The sequence below is a fragment of the Chenopodium album genome, chromosome 9 (genome assembly GCF_948465745.1).
Source record: "Chenopodium album chromosome 9, dcCheAlbu1.1, whole genome shotgun sequence".
NCBI classification, from domain to species: Eukaryota; Viridiplantae; Streptophyta; class Magnoliopsida; order Caryophyllales; family Amaranthaceae; genus Chenopodium; species Chenopodium album.
The window spans coordinates 16,295,517-16,315,232 of record NC_137842.1 but is presented as its reverse complement, the minus strand read 5'-3'; the positions used below and the strand labels follow the sequence as shown (position 1 = coordinate 16,315,232).

At 36.3% G+C, this 19,716-nt stretch overlaps 2 protein-coding genes and 1 long non-coding RNA gene across 8 annotated transcripts; all 3 read left to right on the top strand.

The window, feature by feature from the left end:
- The first annotated feature begins 2,495 nt into the window (after positions 1-2,495).
- Positions 2,496-2,939, top strand: LOC145557479 (secreted RxLR effector protein 161-like). The gene has a single exon (XM_081618658.1). The coding sequence runs from the start codon at positions 2,496-2,498 to the stop codon at positions 2,937-2,939; it is 444 nt and encodes a 147-aa protein (XP_081474784.1).
- A 6,448-nt stretch (positions 2,940-9,387) lies between these two features.
- On the top strand, positions 9,388-11,157 carry LOC145557478 (F-box/LRR-repeat protein At3g26922-like). The gene is made up of 4 exons (XM_081618657.1): positions 9,388-9,419; positions 9,854-10,017; positions 10,102-10,853; positions 10,954-11,157. Exons 1-4 carry the CDS (start codon positions 9,388-9,390, stop codon positions 11,155-11,157), a joined length of 1,152 nt encoding a protein of 383 aa, XP_081474783.1.
- Positions 11,158-11,226: 69 nt separating this feature from the next.
- LOC145558436 (uncharacterized) lies at positions 11,227-19,390 on the top strand. Of its 6 annotated transcripts, XR_014092470.1 has the most exons (9): positions 11,227-11,330; positions 11,459-11,568; positions 12,205-12,280; positions 14,548-14,625; positions 14,786-14,955; positions 15,738-15,827; positions 16,234-16,475; positions 17,200-17,384; positions 17,552-17,805. It is a non-coding gene; the product is annotated as an uncharacterized LOC145558436 (long non-coding RNA). The 6 variants fall into 6 exon arrangements; XR_014092471.1 differs by lacking the exons at positions 11,227-11,330; positions 11,459-11,568; positions 12,205-12,280 and adding exons at positions 12,583-12,757; positions 19,096-19,390 and having other exon boundaries at positions 17,552-17,779; XR_014092472.1 differs by lacking the exons at positions 11,227-11,330; positions 11,459-11,568; positions 12,205-12,280 and adding an exon at positions 12,320-12,384.
- Positions 19,391-19,716: the final 326 nt, after the last annotated feature.

Genomic DNA, 19,716 nt, shown 5'->3' with positions numbered 1-19,716 from the left:
GAAATGAATTATTTTGGGTTTAAAGACACGAAAAGAGGAAAATAAGTTATATTTTGGGGAAATGGGATAGGAATTGGGTTGGTTTATGAAATGAAAATATGTATTTAAGCACTCCAAAAATTAAATACTCAACCCGACCAATAATGGCGGTGAAAGGTTGTTCATCATCGGGTTTGGTTTTAGGGAGACATTTTTAGGTGTCTACAATTAGCTTAGTTTTAGAGAGAGAAGTTAGAGAGAAGTTCTTGGTATTGGATTTTTATTTCAACATTGGATCAATTGTGCTTGGATTTCTTCATTTTCAATCATTAATGTTAGTAAGAATTTCTTCTTCTAGTTCATCTCTTTACTTGATTGATTTAGTTTCATCTTTGATTGTTTGAATTGCTTGGATTTGAATTGGATATTGTAGTTGATATTTTTTTTCTCTTGATTTTGATTTAGAATGATGATCAATGCTAATTCTAGTGATTTGTTCTTGAGTTACACCATGATTAGTGAGTAGATTAGTTGCTAGGGAGAAGGGGAAGCATGCTTGATTGATAATTTGTGTTAAGTTGATGATCTTTGATCAATTGAATTGTTGCAATTAAATTGGTTGACATAGTTTTGCATGTGATTAATTATATTAGGAATGATCAACCTATAAGATTAATCTAGATTGCATTTTAATTCTTAATGACATGACCCATCAATTTGAGAATTGCTTTAATTGATTGAGTTTGATTGTGAATTTCCTTGATTAGCCATTCATAGTGACCCCTAGCTTGGCCTCTAGGAGATAGCTCTTATACTCTCTTGATTACTACTATTGTTTGTCCTTTGCAATGCTTGAATCAAACGAAGAAATCATTGATTAGCACGATTATTGAACTAGCATGTGGAACCTATATCCCTAGTATTTAGCTTCTTGAACTACTTGATTAGTCTAATTTTACTACCATAATACCAACCATTTTCTCACTACAATCTTCGAAATAGCTTGATTTAGGCTATAGTTAATACCGACTCACTCCTTTGGGTTCGACCCTATACTTACCTTATACTTGTATTAGGTTGGTTTAGGATTTTATAAATTGTGTTTGAATTTGGGATAGACAATTAACGACTTGTTTATTCCTCTATCAGAAAGAAATGTCATGGAATTCCAAAAATCTATCATACCTTGATCCAAGGGCAAATGCGTGCGAACAAGAAGTGCAAAAAATAATACATTTGCAAAACATTGCAAATCAATTGCCAGACGCATTCACTGATACAAAAGGAGTGACAAAGTCACATATACCTTCAGTGAATGCCCCTGCTAGGGTTGAAATCCCAACAAAGAAAATGTATTATCCACTTTCAGGTAAAATTGCAGCACACAAAAGACGTGGCAGGCCCCTCGGAGCTAAAGATCTAAAGCCGAGAAAATCTAAAAGAGTGGAAATGAGGAATAAAAAGAGTGAAAACTCCTCAAATAAAGTGGATCAAATCCAAATTGATGAAAATATCATCAACCCCCAAGATGAATCTAAAGAGTCGGATAGTACATCTGAGGGGGAGCGTGAAAACGAAATCGTCGACAATCATGAAATTTCAATAAATTACATCCACACTAGAAAACAGTGGGATAGAGTAAAAACCTATGTCAATGATGTGTTCGCATACTTAATTGCCACAGAAATCATCACTGATGTTGAGGACACCGAGCCATCATTTGTAGATGAATGTCAACGAAGGAGTGATTGGCCAAAATGGAAAGAAGCCATTCAGCTTGAATTAAAATCTCTCGCAAAACGCAAAGTTTTCAGTCCTGCAGTCCGGACTCCAAAAGGAGTGAAATCCGTCGGGTATAGATGGGTGTTCATACGAAAAAGAAATGAAAAGGACGAAATTGTAAGATACAAGGCTAGACTTGTAGCCCAAGGTTTCTCTCAAAGACCGGGAATCGACTATGAGGAAACATATTCACCTGTGGTAGATTCCACGACACTAAGATTCCGCATAAGTGTATCAGCATGCAAAGGACTACAAATGTGTTTGATGGATGTTGTGACTACATACCTTTATGGGTCACTTGATACCGACATCTATATGAGAGTCCCTGAAGGACTTGAACTACCTGAACCTTTGAGGTCATAACCTCGAAAGCTACATTCCATAAAATTGAAAAAATTACTCTACGGTTTAAAGCAATCTGGGAGGATGTGGTTGAACCGTTTAAGTGAGTACCTACTCATCAAAGGAGGGTATAAGAACGACCAAATTTGTCTATGTGTATTCATCAAAAGGTCCGAAAATGGTTTTGTCATAATAGCGGTGTATGTTGATGATTTAAACATCATCGGATCACATAAGGAAATCAAAGAAACCGCTAAATGTATGATGAAAGAATTTGAAGTGAAAGACCTTGGAAGAACAAAATTTTGTCTCGGATTACAAATTGAACATCTGAAAGATGGTATCTTAATTCATCAATCCAATTATGCCGAGAAAGTATTAAAAGATTCTATATGGACAAAGCACACCCATTGAATTCACCAATGATTGTTCGTGCTCGAATTATCAAAGATGATCCATTTAGACCCCGACAAGAAGGTGAAGTTGTACTTGGTCTAGAGATGCCAAAACTAAGTGCAATAGGAGCTTTGATGTACCTGGCTATCAACACTTGTCCAGACATTGCATTAACGGTGAACTTATTAGCAAGGTATAGCTCTGAACCTACAAGCAGACACTGGAATGGAGTGAAGCATCTACTTCGCTATATACGTGGAATAATTGATTTAGGGATCTTCTATCCAAGAAATGAAAATCCTACTCTTGTTGGATATGCTGATGCAGGTTACCTATCGGATCCAGTAAAATCAAAATCACAAACTGTTATCTTTTCAGCTATGGCAATACATCAATCTCTTGGAAGTCAACCAAGCAGACACCAACAACAACTTCATTAAACCAAGCTGAATTAAGTGCCCTTTATGAAGCTGATAGGGAATGTATATGGTTGCGATCTGTGACCTAACATATACTAAAAGAAAGCAGCATCAAAACAGTCGAAGAAGACCCAACTACAATATCTGAAGACAACACTACTTGCATCTCACAAATTAAAGGAGGCTACATCAAAGGTGATAAAACAAAACACGTCGACCCCAAGTTCTTTTCTACTCATAACTTGGAAAAGGAAGGCAAGATCGATGACAAGCAGATCCAGTCATGCAACAACTTAGCCGATCTATTCACGAAGGCATTACCACCTAGAAAATTTCAAGAACTCGTGCATATGACCGACATGCGTCGTCTTTGTGATATGTGCTAACTTAGGGGGGAGCCCTATATGTGTTGTACTCTTTTTCCTTCGTCCAAGTTTTTATCCCACAGGGTTTTTCTTCGCAAGGTTTTGATGAGGCAAATAAACATATAGGTACAATAGCGGTAATATTTATTTTTACATACATGTAATTTTAGATAGGAGTCATCCTATAGAAATCCGTTCAAGGGGAAGTGTTGTAATACGCACCGTATTACATAATATGAACGGATTAAGAATACCGCCAAACATCACCGTTTAGCTTCCCATGCAAAAGTAAATATCGCCGCTCAAAACCTTATGCTCGATTAGACCTTTCACTGCGTATTTAACATATCGAGTAAACACTGTTCATGCAAGGGTACTATAAATCCCCGCATAATCTGAAGGAAATATACACAACAATTATCAGAGTATCTAAAAGCTTTCTTTTGATCTCTTTGAAATCCTTTGTTGTAAAAACAATAATGAATTAATGATGACTGAAATAATTTATAGGTTGGAAGTTTGGAACGGTTGAAAGGGTATATATAATTAAAAGGGTAAGATTGGAAATCTTATCTTTTATGATAAGGAGTGAATCCTTATCGGATTTCTGAGTTGCAGAAATCCAGACTAATACCCAGAAATGGATGGAGTAAGCAAGAAGAAATAGAAATAGAGAGAAGAGAGAAACAGAATAGAGAGAGAGGCACAAGAAGAGAGATAAAGAGAGAAGTTTAATTCATTTCTTAATTAGCCAAATACAACTCACCTTAGCTTAATAAACAAAATTGCGAAACAGAAAGATTCCATTTCTAACACACTTAGGCAGAAAATGACAAAAGCTAAAATTACTTAACAACTTAAGTTTGTAACAAACTTTCCCGCCAAAACTGTAGCTCTATATTTTTCATACTGTAACATACCCTCCCCCATTAAAAGACTTGTCCTTAAGTCTGACCAACAGCAAAACCAGGATATAGTGCCTCAAAATCATCCTTTGCAACCCAAGAAGCTTCATGCAAAGGTTTATCAACCCACTGTACCAAATACTGATTCTGAGCACTACCATCAATAGTAATCACCCTAGAGTTCACAACAGCAGCAGGGGAAGGAGAAATAGGAGCTTCCTGATGCAAATTAGTTGGCAAGGAAGTTGTTGTTGGTAAGAGGCCTCGAAAAGGCTTGAGCTGAGACACATGGAAAACATTATGAATCCTTGCTGAACTAGGCAATTACAACTTGTATGCCACCTTCCCAATTACAGCAAAAACCTTGAAAGGGCCAAAGAATTTAGCAGCCAGTTTCTGATTGCCTCTATAGCTAACAGAATGTTATCTATAGGGATGTAACTTGAGCCACACCCAATCATTTACCTCAAAGCTCCTCTCAGACCTTCTTTTGTCAGAATGAGTCTTCATTCTATGTTGTTCCTTAGTGAGATTTTCCTTGAGAACTCTCAATATCATCTCCCTTTTTTGCATGCTTCTATCCACCAGTTCATTAGATGATTCCCCAGGGAGGTAGGGTAAATGAAGTGAGGGAGTTTGACAATACACAGCCTCATATGCAGTACGTCATACCAACAGAAGAATGGAAATGGGTATTATACCACCATTCTGCCATAGGAAGATATTTGCACCATTCCTTAGGTTGATCACTAGTCATGCATCTCAAATAAGTCTTCAAACACCTGTTAACCACCTCAGTCTGTCCATCTGCCTCAGGGTGATAGGCAGAAGATAAGAGGAATTCTGTTCCTTGTAAAGAGAAAAGTCCCTGCCATAATTGGCTTAAGAAGACAGGGTCCCTGTCACTCGCTATACTTCTAGGCCACCCACAGAATTTAAACACAAAATTAAGGTGCACTTGAGCCACCTCAACAGCTGTAAAAGGGTGTTTGAGGGCCATGAAGTGGGCATATTTACTAAGCCTATCAACCACCACAAAAATAACATTTTTCTCATGGACATAGGGAGACCAGTTATAAAGTCCATGGAAATATCAGTCCAAATTTGCTCAGGTATAGGTAAGGGTTGTAGAGCACCAGGCTTGGCAAAAGTATCATACTTTGAGGCTTGACAAACCAAACACTTTCTAACAAATTGACTGACCTCTCTGGCCATGCCCTTCCAATAGAAAACTTTATGCAATCTCTTCCAAGTTTGATCCCTCCCAGAATGCCCTGCTTCCATAGAAGCATGATGCCAAGTCATTATTTTGGCCTTAAGAACTAAATCAGGACCAATTACAATCCTACCATGTCTCCTTAACAACCCATCTTGAAAACTGAAACCACTCAACACCTCACCCTGGTTGAGTTTCTGCACCAAAGAACAAGTGTTATCATCCAAGGCATAGCTGGCTTTAATAGCCTGGCTAAGATCATGGTTAATAACTAAGAGAGCCATCAGTAAAATCTCTGAGCCAGGCAACCTGGAAAGAGCGTCAGCAGCAGTATTTTCAGATCCTGCTTTGTAATGGATTTCATAAGTAAATCCCATTAGCTTGGAAGCCAGAACTGTTGAAAACGGGTTGAGATTTTCTACCGAAGTAACCATTTTAGGCTCTTTTAATCTATTCTAACCACAAAGGGTGTCCCTATCAAGTATTGTTCCCATTTTTTAACAGTAAAAACCATAGCTAGCAACTCTTTCTCATAAACTGATAATTTTTGCCATTTGTGCCTCAAGGATTTGCTGATAAATGCTATTGGATGACTGTCCTGCATTAAAACAGCTCCAATACCTGTTTTACAAGCATCAGTCTCCACCACAAATTGCTTGGAGAAATCAGGTAAAGCCAAGACTGGAGCACTCATGACCAAGGCTGATTTCAATGCATTAAAAGCAGTCTGAGCTACATCAGACCATTCAAATGCCCCTTTCTTCAATAACTCAGTAAGAGGTTTGCAGATGCTTGCATAATTTCTAATGAATTTCCTGTAATATCCAGCAAGACCCAAGAAGCTTCTAAGTTCCTTGACTGGACAAGGGCTAGGCCAAGAGTTGACAACACTGATTTTACTTTGATCAGTTCCAACCCCATTCTTAGAAATAAAATGCCCCAAGTACTCAACCCTACTTGAAGCAAAAGAACATTTGCTCAACTTGGCATACAAAGAATTTTCTATCATCAGTCTAAACACCTGAGCCAAATGTTGCCAATGCTCTGCCAAGCTTTTTCTATAAATCAGAATGTCATCAAAGAAGACAAGTACACACTTTCTCAGCAAGGGTTTAAAAACAGCATTCATCCAGCTCTTAAAAGAGGAAGGAGCATTGGTAAGACCAAAGGGCATCACCAAGAATTCATAGTGCCCTTCATGGGTCTTGAATGCAGTTTTGAATACATCATTGGGATGGATTCTCAGTTGGTGGTATCCTGATCTGAGATCTAACTTGCTGAACACCACAGAACCAGATAGTTCATCAATCAACTCATCCAGCATTGGAATTGGGAACTTGTTCTTGATTGTTCTCTTATTAAGCTCTTTGTAGTCCACACATAATCTCCAAGTCCCATCCTTCTTACCCACCAAGACAACTGGAGAGGCAGACGGGCTAGAACTAGTTCTGATTATTCCCCTCTCTAACATTTCTTGAACTAATTGTTCAATAATGTCTTTTTGTCTAAGTGGATACCTATAAGGCCTTATATTCACTGCTCCCTTCCCAGGCTCCAACTCAATTCTGCGGTCAAACACCCCTCTACTAGGTGGTAAGTCCTCAGGTTCCTCAAACACATTAGCAAACTGATTCTATAAAGCAATCAATTCATCATGTTCCCTGTCTTCCCCTGCAACTTGAATGAAACAAGTAGGTGGACTTGTCTTTGTCATATTAGAGACCTGTAAGAAACAAAGCTGGGCAGCACAGGACATCAATTTAGAAAATGGTGAGGTCTGTAACACTTTAAGCTTCTGACTAGGTATACCTTTCAACATCACTTCATCATGATTTCTACTAAACTTCATTGTAAGCTGCCTGAAGTTCCAAGAAATAGAACCCAAGGTGCTGAGCCATTGAATCCCCAACACCATATCACAACTGCCCAAGGAAATCAGCATAACATTAGCAGTATGCTGCTGCCCATCCAGAGACCAGGTAAATCCCCTACACACAGCCTGACACATCAAGTTATTGCCATCTGCCACCATGACTGACTGCCCTTCTATCACATCACTCTGACAGCCTAGTTTCTTAGCCATATGCAAATCTAGAATATTATGTGTGCTCCCTGAGTCAATTAGAGTATGCAGAGGAGTCCCATTTACCATAGCTTGCACTCTCATAGTGTGAAAATTTTTATCACCAGTCAAGGCACATACAGAAATCCGGGGGTCAAGTTCCTGCACAGAGTCCTGTTCCTCCAGCTCCACTATTGCAGAATCAACTTCATCTAAGCCTGGAATTTCAATAGTGAACAACTAGGGTTCCTTAAATTGACTTTTATGATTCCTGTCATATGGAGCATCACAATAATAACAAAGGCCTTTAGCTATTTTCTCAGCTCTAACTTTTGTTGGGATGTATTTTGTGGGTTTATTGGGTTTAGGGAAAGAAAGAGGTTTCATGGAGGGTGTGGGAAGGAGTGCAGGTTTAGAGCTTGTATTCTGGGTAGAGGTAGGGTAAGGTTTCTGGTAAGGGGTAAATGTTTTGTGTTTATGCTGAGAGTTAGCAGAAATGGACTCAGACTGCAACCTTGCATATTCTATAGCCGTAGTGATTATTTGAGGTTTAAAATCCCTCACAAATGGCCTTATTCCAGGTTTCAGACCACCAATGAAGCTTTCCAGCAAATACTTTTCAGGCAACACATAACTATTTTGCAACATCACGGCTCTCAGATTTTCAAACTCATCAACATAAGCCTCAATGGAATCTAACAGACTTAGTTTGTTAAATTCCTCCACCACATTGACCCCAATGTCATCCTTAAATCGACCATTAACATCAATTACAAAATCATCCCAATCCACAGTAGTACGAGTAGATAGATAACTAGTCACCCAATTTTCAGCTTTATCAGTCATATTCAAGGAAGCCAAGTCTACTTTCTACTCATTAGGGATTTTGCATAAATTAAAGTATTTAGAGCATTTTTTTTAATCCACAATCGAGGGTTACTACCATTAAACTTTGGGAACTCAAGTTTAGGATTATACCCCAATTTAGGCTGGAAAACGCGCTCATCTGATTTAGCTGAGGCAAGCTGTATGATCTGCAACATTCCCATCAAATCCTCTATCTGTTTAATTGAAGCAGCAGACGCAGCAGCTGCAGCAGCAGACTGAGCCTCAAGCTTCCTTTCTAACGCAGCCAGTTGTGCATCCATTCTGGTCACTCGAGTAGTAAGAGATGGTGCCAGAATTCCAGGACAGAGAGTAACAGAGGTTGCTCTGATACCACTGATAAGGAGTGAATCCTTATCAGATTTCTGAGTTGCAGAAATCCAGACTAATACCCAGAAATGGATGGAGTAAGCAAGAAGAAATAGAAATAGAGAGAAGATAGAAATAGAATAGAGAGAGAGGCAGAAGAAGAGAGATATAGAGAGAAGTTTAATTCATTTCTTAATTAGCCAAATACAACTCACCTTAGCTTAATAAACAAAATTTCAAAACAGAAAGATTCCCTTTCTAACAAACTTAGGCAGAAAATGACAAAAGCTAAAATTACTTAACAACTTAAGTTTGTAACAAACTTTCCTGCCAAAACTGTAGCTCTATATTTTTCATAGTGTAAGTCTGTAACATTTTATAACTATTATTTTGTTCTGTATTTAGGTGATTTACTACCGCCCTTATAATGTACTACGTAGTAGTAAAACCCGAGAAAAAAAAATAAAAAAAAAAACGTAATCTCAAGCTCAACAGACAAAAGCGACAGATAATTGAGTCCGGTCTGTTCGTCTCTCCCTTCCGCTCAAAAGCCTCAATGTCTTGACTCTTATTTTGGTGGATTTAAACTTCTATATTAAATGTAGGGTTATAATTTAGTATGATGATAGCGATCTATGGTTTGGTGGAATATCATCGTATTTCATCTTAATATTTATTCATTAACTAATTGATATTCCCTGTAATTGTTTAATTCAAATTCAAAAAGATGGATGCTTCCACCTCCAAAGCTCCCTCCAGGTAACACAATTTCTTTTCTTTGTAAAACAATCTGATTTATTGGGGTGATTTGGTGTTCAAGAATGTGCTCTTGTAATCCTTTTTACTAATATTATTATTTATAATCTGCTGGATATCAGTGAAATTAATTAATTCGAACTTATGTAAAGGTGTTAACTTGAAGTTTGTTTCACAAAAAAAAAAAAAAAAAAAAAAAAAAAAAAAAGGTGTAAACTTGAAGTTTAATAAGTGGGTTAAACTTGCCTTTTGATGGGGTTTCACAAAATTGGAGGTAGAACTGTTTAGTTTTGAATTCTGGGTTTTACAAAAATTTAACATGCTTTCTTTGCTAATTTTTTGATGATGAAGCTCTCCAGCGATAGTGTACCTGTTTAAATTTCAAACCCAGCTCATGTGTTATTTGATAATGATGATGATGATTTTCCTGCTTCCAGGTGTAAGAATTTAGACATAGACTTGGGTAATATAAGTAGGCGCAACCATTTGAAGAGGAATGATGATAATATATTGTTAGAAGAAGATAGGATCAGCAGTTTACCTGATTCTGTATTAGGTGACATACTTTCATTAGTTCCTTCCAAGGATGTCGTTGCTATGAGTGTATTGTTGAGGCGATCGAGGCGTGTTTTCACCTAGGTAAGATGCCTTGATTTTGACGACTCACCTATATCTCATTGTGTAGACTCTCCATGTATGATAAACGCTTTCCCGGATTTCAAGAATTTTGTTGATAAGCTATTGCAACTCTGCCACGCCCACAAAATTACCACATATAAACTTCACTTTGGCAAGCCTGATCGCAGGCCTTATAAGTTGCATAAATGTAGGGAATGTTGTTTTCCTGAATTGGAACCTAAGCATCTCAATGCCTGGATGTGTTTTCCGTTAAGCCGTCAGGTCAAGGAACTTGACATTAGTGCTCATGTGAGGAAACCCGGTCAGTTGCTTTTGGAAATTTTTGCTTGTCAAACACTAGAGGTGTTGAAGCTTGATGTGAATCTTCATCTTCAAGTTCCCTTGTCTTTGTGTTTGCCAAACTTGAAAGAGTTCCATCTCACTTTACCTATCATCCCTGATGGTGACTTTGTTACCAGGATTGTCTCAAGTTGTCCATCCCTTCAACACCTGGATTTGCATGGTTACTGGGATCCTGTGGATCCCATTGAAATATCTTCACCATCTCTTCATAGATTGAATATATATGCTTCTAACTGGAATTCTACATGCCAAAGGACCAAGGTTGTGCTTAATGTTCCTAATTTGGAGTATTTAGCTTATAGTGATGTTTCAGCATTGCATTACTCCATTGGACATATGAATGCTGTAGTTGAAGCTAAAGTTGATATTAAAGATTGTCTTTTGGAGACTATAGTTAGCCTTGCCTGGTTGTTGCCTAACGCACGACATTTATCAATTGGGCAAGAATGTGTTGAGGTTTGTCCTTTGATCCCTTTCATCCTTTTGTTTGTGCATTGAAGTTCTTGAGTCTATTTATTCATTGATAGTGAGTTGACTATTTTATTCTTTGATCTAGCCTCTGCATTTCTGTGAATCAAAGCTCAAGCTGCCTATCTTTCAAAATCTGAAACATTTGGAGCTTGGTTGTTTTGGCTTTTGTGATTGGAATAAAGTGTTGATGGAGCTGCTTAACTGCGCTCCTCTTTTAGAAACACTTACTTTTCCAGAGGTTAGTGAGATTTCTTCTATTCCAAATACTCAAATGACTCTAGCACTATGATCATGGCTTGTGTGATTTCTAACTATTCTTGTGATTGTTGTCAATTACGACTTATCTTTCTCATCTTTCAGGGAATTACATATAGTGATTCTTGGTATGATTATATTTACGTGGAGGTGTCTGAGCGGGAGTGTAATTCTTGGAGTTGTACTCAAACAATGCCATCTTGTTTAGTGAGTCATCTAAAAAAAAATCACAGTAGTGTGCTATTGGCGTATGGATTGGGAACGGGAAATATTTAAATATTTTCTTAGAAGCTCATTAGTTTTGGAGGAATTGGACATCTATATTAATTCTGTAGTGCCAGAGAGAGTATGGATCGCTGAAGACAGGATGTTACAGAAGCTACCAAGAGCCTCAAAGACCTGTTCAATGAGAGTCCATAATGTGAAACTTCGGGGCTGATAATTGGTACTCTGTAGTGGGTTTGAATAAACAATTTGTCAGTGCTCATAAGTTATATAGACTAATTGATAATTTGTGCACTATAGTCATTTCAATAATTAATTTAGATTTGTTCTCAGTGGGCTATGTACCAAGTGATCTAAACTGCTTTTAATTTGTGTTCTGTACTAATTTATATAGTCAATGATGGATAATTTGTGGTTTAAATTACAAGTTAAGCCGTGTGCTAGGTTCTCATTGTGTTTTGAGATTTTGTACTAATATGAGTACAAATCCTAAAATATGAGTAGCAAAGTTACTGTAGAAACCAAGGTATTGTTGCTTATGAATAGTTAAATTTCGGTTTTGCCCTTGGTGCGTGAAATTACAGCTCTGTCCTTCCTCAAGATACATTTCCCATTTTTCTCTCTTCCACTCATTCAGCTCCTTGTCTCTACACATCATGTATTGTTTCTTTCTCTATCTTCTGTCCACTTCCGAGTAAGTATAGGCCCATACCTGCTTTTTTTATTTTATATTTTTATTCTATAATGTTATTATTTCAGCGATATTTTTGATGAAGAAAGAGGGATAGAGAAAAGGGCTTTTTTTTTTTTATTATACTGTTATTATTGATTTTTATATTGTTTTCGTCCTTTGTAGCGGCCCATCACGCCTCGTCCACTTCCTTCACCATTAAAGAGGACACGCGTTTGTGTTATTAAAAAATCCGATCAAGGTACTTTATTTTTTTTCTTTACTCTCTCTGATTTTTTAGGGTTTGTGTTCGAAATCTTTAGATTGTAACTTTTTTTTAATGCGGGGATTGTTGAATTTACGAAGGTGGTTTTCCATATCATTTTTGTATTACTTAGATTGATTGGAATTATTCGTTGGTGAATTTTATTAATTTTTATGTTACTTCGTATCTGGTATTTGCATATGTGGTTTTATTTTGTTAATTGATATTGGTTGGAGAGAGGTTAGCTGCAATAATGGTTGGTAAGAGAAGGATGAAAAAGAATTAGAGGTGATTTTGACATCCTCACCTCTAATTCTTTTTTATCCTTCTCTTACATGGAATCAATTAGTGGGTATACACTATGATTTTTTTGCTGATAACAGTTAAAATGATGAGTAAAATTGAAAAGAATGGTTTTGTGCAAGAAAAGAGGTTTCGATGGACCTCCCTGCTCCTCTTGGTTAGAAGAAACAGGTCTTTTTCTTTTTAATTTCCTTTTTTTTTCATCTTTCTACTGGTATTGATTTTCTTTGTTTTTGTATGATTTTAGTTCAATTTAAGTTAGTTTGTGGTATTGTATGATATGGGTTTGTGCTTACTTTTGTATGATTTCAAGAAGAAGATTCATATATTGAGTACATTGTTCTATTGTAATTGTGTCTCAATTATGATATTGATGGTGAAATTCATTACATATATAGTGTGATTAGTTAGTTAGCTATACAGTTGATAACCATGTTGATAGGAAAGTGACAAAACATGATTTATCAAGGGCACTAAGCTATTTGACTATATCTAAAACCCTTGTCTGCCAATTCTCCTAAAAATATACTACCTCTGTTTTGAATTAGTTGCAACTTTGCGCTCGACACGGATTTATTTGATGTTTGACAACTGTATAGCTAACATAACTACTCCCTCTCCACCTGAACAACCAAGAAACCACCTTCTCTCAACCCAAAAAACTTTAAAACTACTTCCTCTCAAGTTAAACCACCTTGAAACCGTACCCTCTTCGCCAAAACCACCCCAGAACAACCACCGTCGCTCACCCCAAAACCACCCACACTCACCTTGAATCGCCCCAAAACTACCCCACTCACCCTGATCCACACCAAAACCACCTGCAATCGACCTAATCCACCTGCCTCGAGCCACTTCAAACTAGCCCACCCACCTCGCAATCCATCAGATCCAAACGATTGTTTTTTTTAAAAAAGAGAGAGAGAGAGCGGGGGGGGGGGGGGGGGGGAAGGGAGGAACAACAATGGAGGAGGAGGCTATGACGAATTTGACGATGATGACAAGCATTGACGGTGTTGAAGATGGTGATGGGTAGATGCAGCGACGACAACGATAAAGATGGTGGTTTGATTATTTTGTGGGAGATGAAGATGGAAGTTGAATGATTTTTTATGATTGTTGATTTAATTTGGTGACATTATTATGTTAAATAAGTTAGATTAGGAATTTAATGAAATCTGATTTGGGTAACTAATTGTGTTTATAATATCTGTATTAAGGTTATTTTGTACTTTCATTGAAAAAAAACTTACTAATAAAGGAAAAAAATGGAAAGTTACAACTAATGTGTAGCGACCCTTTTTGGCAAAAGTTGCAACTAATATGTAACAGAGGTAATACTATGATTTAGTGCATTAGATGAAGTGGAAATGCAACGGACTGCGCACTTGGGTTGGTACTTAGACAAGAAATAGGAGAAGATAAATAAAGTAAAAGATGATTGAAGATATATTGATATAGCCAAACGACTTTGAGGTTTACACTAAGCTAATGAACTAAGCTATTACAACTTTCTGAATGAATTATTTCCTCCTCACTTCTTGCTATTTAACTTCATACAATACTACTCATGTGACTAAGCTTTAATTGCTACACTAACTACTTTTGTCTTCTTCCGCAATAAGACAAAATAGAACTCTCAAAAGCCAAACCATGTTCTGCCCTGCTGCTTTAGTTGTGTACTGCCTCATGTTGCTGTTGTTGGGTATTTGCGCCCTGTTGTTGTTGCTTCCGCTGTAAGTGTGCACAATGGGTGGTATGGGTTGGTGTATTACAGGAAAATATTTTATAATAAATTATATGCTGAGAGGAACATGTGAAAATTGGTGTATTCAGTTTGTGATTTTTACCTGGTGAATTGAGATTAATAAGCTATTATTAAAGTGCATCTCAAAACTACCTAAGCTATCATATAAGCTTGCAGGAAATTGGTGATGATTTGATCGTTTTTTATCTTTCAGAAAATTGATGCTATTAAATCGAGAATTGAATGTAAAGAGAGAGTTATTTGCTTGGGAAGAACAGCTTAATGAGAGAAGGTGAATTTTATCATTTTTTTGCTGATATATTTGTGTCCGAATGTTAGTGCCTATTTCTGAGTTTTTTCCCCCTTGTTTATTATGTGGGTCTTCGCTTAAATTTGTTCTTTTTGCTGTTAATTGACTAATTTTCCCGACGATTCTTGCTTTATATGTGTAGAGATTAACAAGGGAAGATTGGGAAGCTTGAATGGGGACTGAAGTGATAAGCAAAGTGATATTTTCTGCTCTTAACAATAAGTTAAAGAGCAAAATCAAGTCAGCTCTTAAACTTTCCTAGGAAGTTTGTTGATTGGATTGCACGAGCTGAGACAGTGTAGATAGATCCGGGTACTCCCCCCAGTGGAAAGACTGCGAGGCCTTCAGTTCTTTGTTTATCTATGTTTAATCCAATACTCATATTATTTTGATTATTTTATTTTGGGATTTGGGTTCTTTTTTCTTTTTCTTTCTTATCGTTTTTTTCCCTATAATTAAAATGTTAATTCGAGTAGTACTTATCCAGTTATCCTGCAATTTTTGATAGCTTAGGTAATTTTGAGATGCACTTTAATTTGATAGCTCAATAGTGTTACAGAGTAATTGGTTTAGACTAGAATGCTAGAAGCAACCAATATAAATTTGAATGATTTTAGTTACTGAATTGTGTGAAATTCATCTTCGATCTTGTAGGGACTTGGGTTTGAGTTAATTATTTGCTTACGATCAATATCAGTTTACTCATTATAAGGAATATACAAGTATCAACATTTGGTTTGCTGGGTTAGTTTATGATGCTTGAATATTGATGTATTGGATCTATTTATTTTGGTTACACTGGATTTCACAATTAGTTTGTTTCATCTTTGGAAATTGTATTTTGCGTGAATTAATTATCAAGCTGCGACAAAATTGTATCAGTAATGAACAATATAGTTAAATATTCTAATAAAATAAGTGTTTTCTAATGGGATGATATGATTGATGATTTTAATAATGATATAGGGAAGTTTTGATACACTTCTACCAATATTTTTTTAAGAAATAATTTGTTATTGTCCAGTATAAATTTTGATTAATTGTAAATTATAACTACAAATTTTTGTATTATTAATATATTGGTTATGTTTCAGGGTCAATGGGGGCCATGTGGCATAGGAGCATTAGAAGGTGCTAATTGTCTTGCTATTGAGAGACTCCTTATTTTGAGTGAGCAACATTTGGTAAGTTGTGACCATGGGGTCAGTGATCTAGGTTTTCTTCAATTCATTTTGTATTTATTTGCATATTCTTAGTAGCATTATTCTTCAAATCTTAACCACCTCGAATCTCAATCTTAATTACCTTGTTGTTGTTACTATGATTTCTTCAAATTGGAGCAATTCTATGTGAAGATTAATTTGCTTTGGTTTCATAGACTTTTTTTAAGTTGTTCATTTTTGTCGCTTATTGCTGTTTTAGCAGGTTATCACAAGTTTCATGATATTTATTTTAATAATTCAGTTTCAGATTGTCATAATTTTATATGAGTTGGGAAGTTGGAGTATCTAATGTGTTGAAATTTGAACTTGTTGCTGCTCTTTTGATCTAACCTATTGGTGTATTCCTGTTGTATTCTTGCTATTGCAGTTTTAAAAAGCTTGATTTCTGGTTGCTATTGGGTTTCCCAACTGGAGATTGATGCTGATGAAAGAGACAGGGGTTTTATTCTGCTGAGCGTGGCTCTGAAACTATGAGTTTATATATATTTATTTTACCAAGGGTAAAAAAACATTTATTGGTGGATGAAGTCCCATCTGATGCTCCTGTAAAGGTCTATTTTGCTTCAGGGAATGACATACGCTTATGATTCCTTCTATAAACCGTACGAAGTATGTTTCAAATGTATTCACTTTTTTATCCTCATTGTCCACTGGAAAATTACACTGTGACGTTTTTCAAGTGTTGTATAAAGTCAGTTATTGATGTCTTTGATTGGTTTGTGTTTTGGCATTTTAAGTGTATATGGTTGCTCTTTCCGGAGCCTGCTCTGTGGATGTTTTAGGTGATCAAGGATTTTCTTTCCCCTTATTAAAAGAAATTTGTTTGTATTTTTTTTATTTTCTTAGTATTTTTTCCTTTTACATTATTCTCGAAGTTTTAGGTATTTTTTCCTCTTACAGAATAATTTCTTATTCACAATAAACTCCCTTCATTGACGTGCTTTAGTAATGTTAGTGAGAATAACTGAAAGCTTTGGGTCTAATTTTGTTTGTTTTGTGCTAGCTATAAGATTATAAGGGGCATTGGTTCTGAACTAAATTGGTTTATAAAGGTCTGTGATCTGTTGTCTGTGGATCATAATATTGTGGACCTGTGGTATCATCAACTTATTCTCGAAGAATTCAAAGTTTTTTTTATTGTCACTTGGGGCTCTATGCTTTTTAGACAATTGCTAACATTCGTTTGTTTGAACTTACCTTAATTTGCTTTATGTAAATTTGAAGTAGAATGACTGGTTATTGCCTCCTATAACAGAACACCATCTGAGCTTGATTGTTGTCTCTCTACTGCTTAAATTAATGCCTGAAAATTATGTTTCCTTAACTTTACCAGGATGGTTGTTGCTATGCTTGTCAAGAGACATGTTGATGGATTCTACCTATTGATGTCTACAACATTGAGGTCGAAGATAAAAGAGGGCAGAAGGCCAGGTTGGATTGCTACCTATTGATAACTACAACATTGAGCTTGAGGATCAAAGAGTGCAGAAGGTTGTTATGGGTTTTTACAGATAAAAGGTATGTGTTTGCTTATTGCATTGCAAGCTACTGTATGCACCATTTGGAAGTCTCTCTTTAGTTTCAATTGTCGAAAAGCAACTGCATGTGCAAAATTACCTTATATTTTGTATATGATATTATGACTGGGCAATAATGATGGGTCTTGTGCTGCATATATACAAAAGGAAAGCAGCTAATGAGAACACAACAATACAAAGTGGTATTAGAGGTGCTTGAATTGGGAGAGGTTAGTGGCAGCATGTCAATGCAGGGAGTTTATTGTGAGTAAGAAATTATTTTGTCAGACAAATTCGATTTCTTGTATAACTCTTTTCTGAATTGAAGTTCTTAACACGAGAACCATTGTGTTTATTCAGAAGGTTTTTTCTCTGTGTGGCTCGAAACTAATAGAGGTATTTGTCAATTGTCATTCCTTTTCCCCCTGAGTTTTCAAATCTTTATAATTTTTGTCCAATTGTCTGAACCTTTGTGATATGTAATAGACCGGATTTCGCACAACCAGATTATATTAATTAATCTCAGCTTAAAGCAAGCTTGAGAATTTAATTGATGATTCAGGACAGAATTACAGATTTAATGGAAGATAAATATAGCTTTAGCATATAACTCTCTTGTAGCTTTAGGCTACTAATCTCACAAGTATTCACTCAATTTCTTGATACCTTTACTAATATATTCATCCTCATACTTATACTAAAGCTATCTAAGACGAACAATCACCTAAAGATGAATACATGTGACTCTTAGCCAAAATAGCAAAACCATACTTGGACATAAATTATCAATGAGACTTGTTGCTTGCTTTCCTTAATTCTTTCCTAATGAGTTTTGTCAACTTGCTCTTTGTTGTGATTGACTCAACCGGCTGTCCCTTTCATTGACCCTCCTTGCTGACCGTGGCTATTCCTTGCTTCTTCTTGTTGACTGTTGTTTCTTCCCTTGGCTTGGGCCTACATGTGTACACTTTTATGGGCTGGACCGTGCCACCAAGTGGACCTATAACATGATATTTCTGTAGAATTTTTAAATTTAAGGCATCTCCAAGAAATTTGATGACTTGTAGAACTTGCCTATGATTGTTGTGCCATAAGCAAACTTCTATTGTTTCATATAGTTTTCTAGAGCAATGAATGGCTACCATTTCCACTTATGTATCAATAGAAAATAATACATAAAGTTTTGTTTGCTAACTGGTAGTATGTTCAATTTGAGAAGCCAATTAGTTGAGCATGGACTTTAAGCATGGAAAATTGGAAACTGAATGTCGTTTTGGGTCATCTAAGTTTTTGAGGGAGTTTTCAATTCCATAGGAGGAACTTCGTATTTTTTTAATTGAATAGTCAACTTTTAAGTCTCTAATTTTTTTTTTTTTTTGATATCCTGAAAACGCCTAGATATCTTAGTTGTGTGCTCTTTGATACCTCTAATTGTTGTATCTATATTCATAAGAACTTTAGATTTCATCTCTACTCTATCATATTGGATTAGCTTCTTAATCCGCCGAATTCCTGCCCTATTATACTATGATAAATTTTATATTGGTGAGGGTCGGTATTTCGGGTCGGGTCAGCTTTTGACAGCTCTAGTCATTGGACACAAAATCAAAGATCATTGTGCCAGGATTTGATGAGCGGGTTGTGACGATATATAGTGCACTACTACAAATGATGAAGCTAGTGCCTTTTAATGGATTCTCAGTTTTGTCCAGGCCAGGATGAACTCTTTTGGGTGCATGTCAGAGTGATTGCTGAGGATGCAGGTGCTGATGTTGAACCTGAAGGTAATCGACATGTTATTGCTCGGCTACTTGTCCCTTCTGATCAGATTGGATGTATTATTGGTAAAGGTGGTCAGATAATTTAACCATTCGTAGCGATACTGGTGCTCAGATTCAGATCCTAAAGCATGATCATTCGCCATCATGTGCCCTAAGCACCTGATAAACTTTTGTAGGCAATATGAGATAATGTTTTTGGCTTATTTCAGTAGTAGAGTCATTTTTGTCTGTATCATTGCATAAACTCCATTAAAATAATACTACCTCCGTTACAGGTTATGTGCAACGATTTGACATAAAGCAGAGAGGGAAAATGTCTAATCGTTGCACATAACCTGTAACGGAGGTAGTATTTGTATATTGTTAATGATGTGAAAGATAAATTGGCTACAATTTTTCTTGTTAATTGGTATGTCTCATCAGTTAAGTGTATAGTTTGTAGTTTTATGATGCTCTCTTTATGTTCCAACCGGTGTTGGTGTTTTTGTTAATTGGTTGTTGGTAGGATTATCAAAATATGGATAAAAGATTGTGATGGTTTGTTAGCTCTTT

Excerpts from the sequence above, each read along its gene's own strand:
- LOC145557478 (XM_081618657.1), top strand. The coding sequence starts at position 9,388 with ATGGATGCTTCCACCTCCAAAGCTCCCTCCAG. Across the intron at positions 9,420-9,853 it reads ACCTCCAAAGCTCCCTCCAG|GTGTAAGAATTTAGACATAG; the intron begins GTAACACAATTT and ends TCCTGCTTCCAG. Across the intron at positions 10,854-10,953 it reads TTGGGCAAGAATGTGTTGAG|CCTCTGCATTTCTGTGAATC; the intron begins GTTTGTCCTTTG and ends TCTTTGATCTAG.
- LOC145557479 (XM_081618658.1), top strand. The coding sequence starts at position 2,496 with ATGGACAAAGCACACCCATTGAATTCACCAATGATTGTTCGTGCTCGA.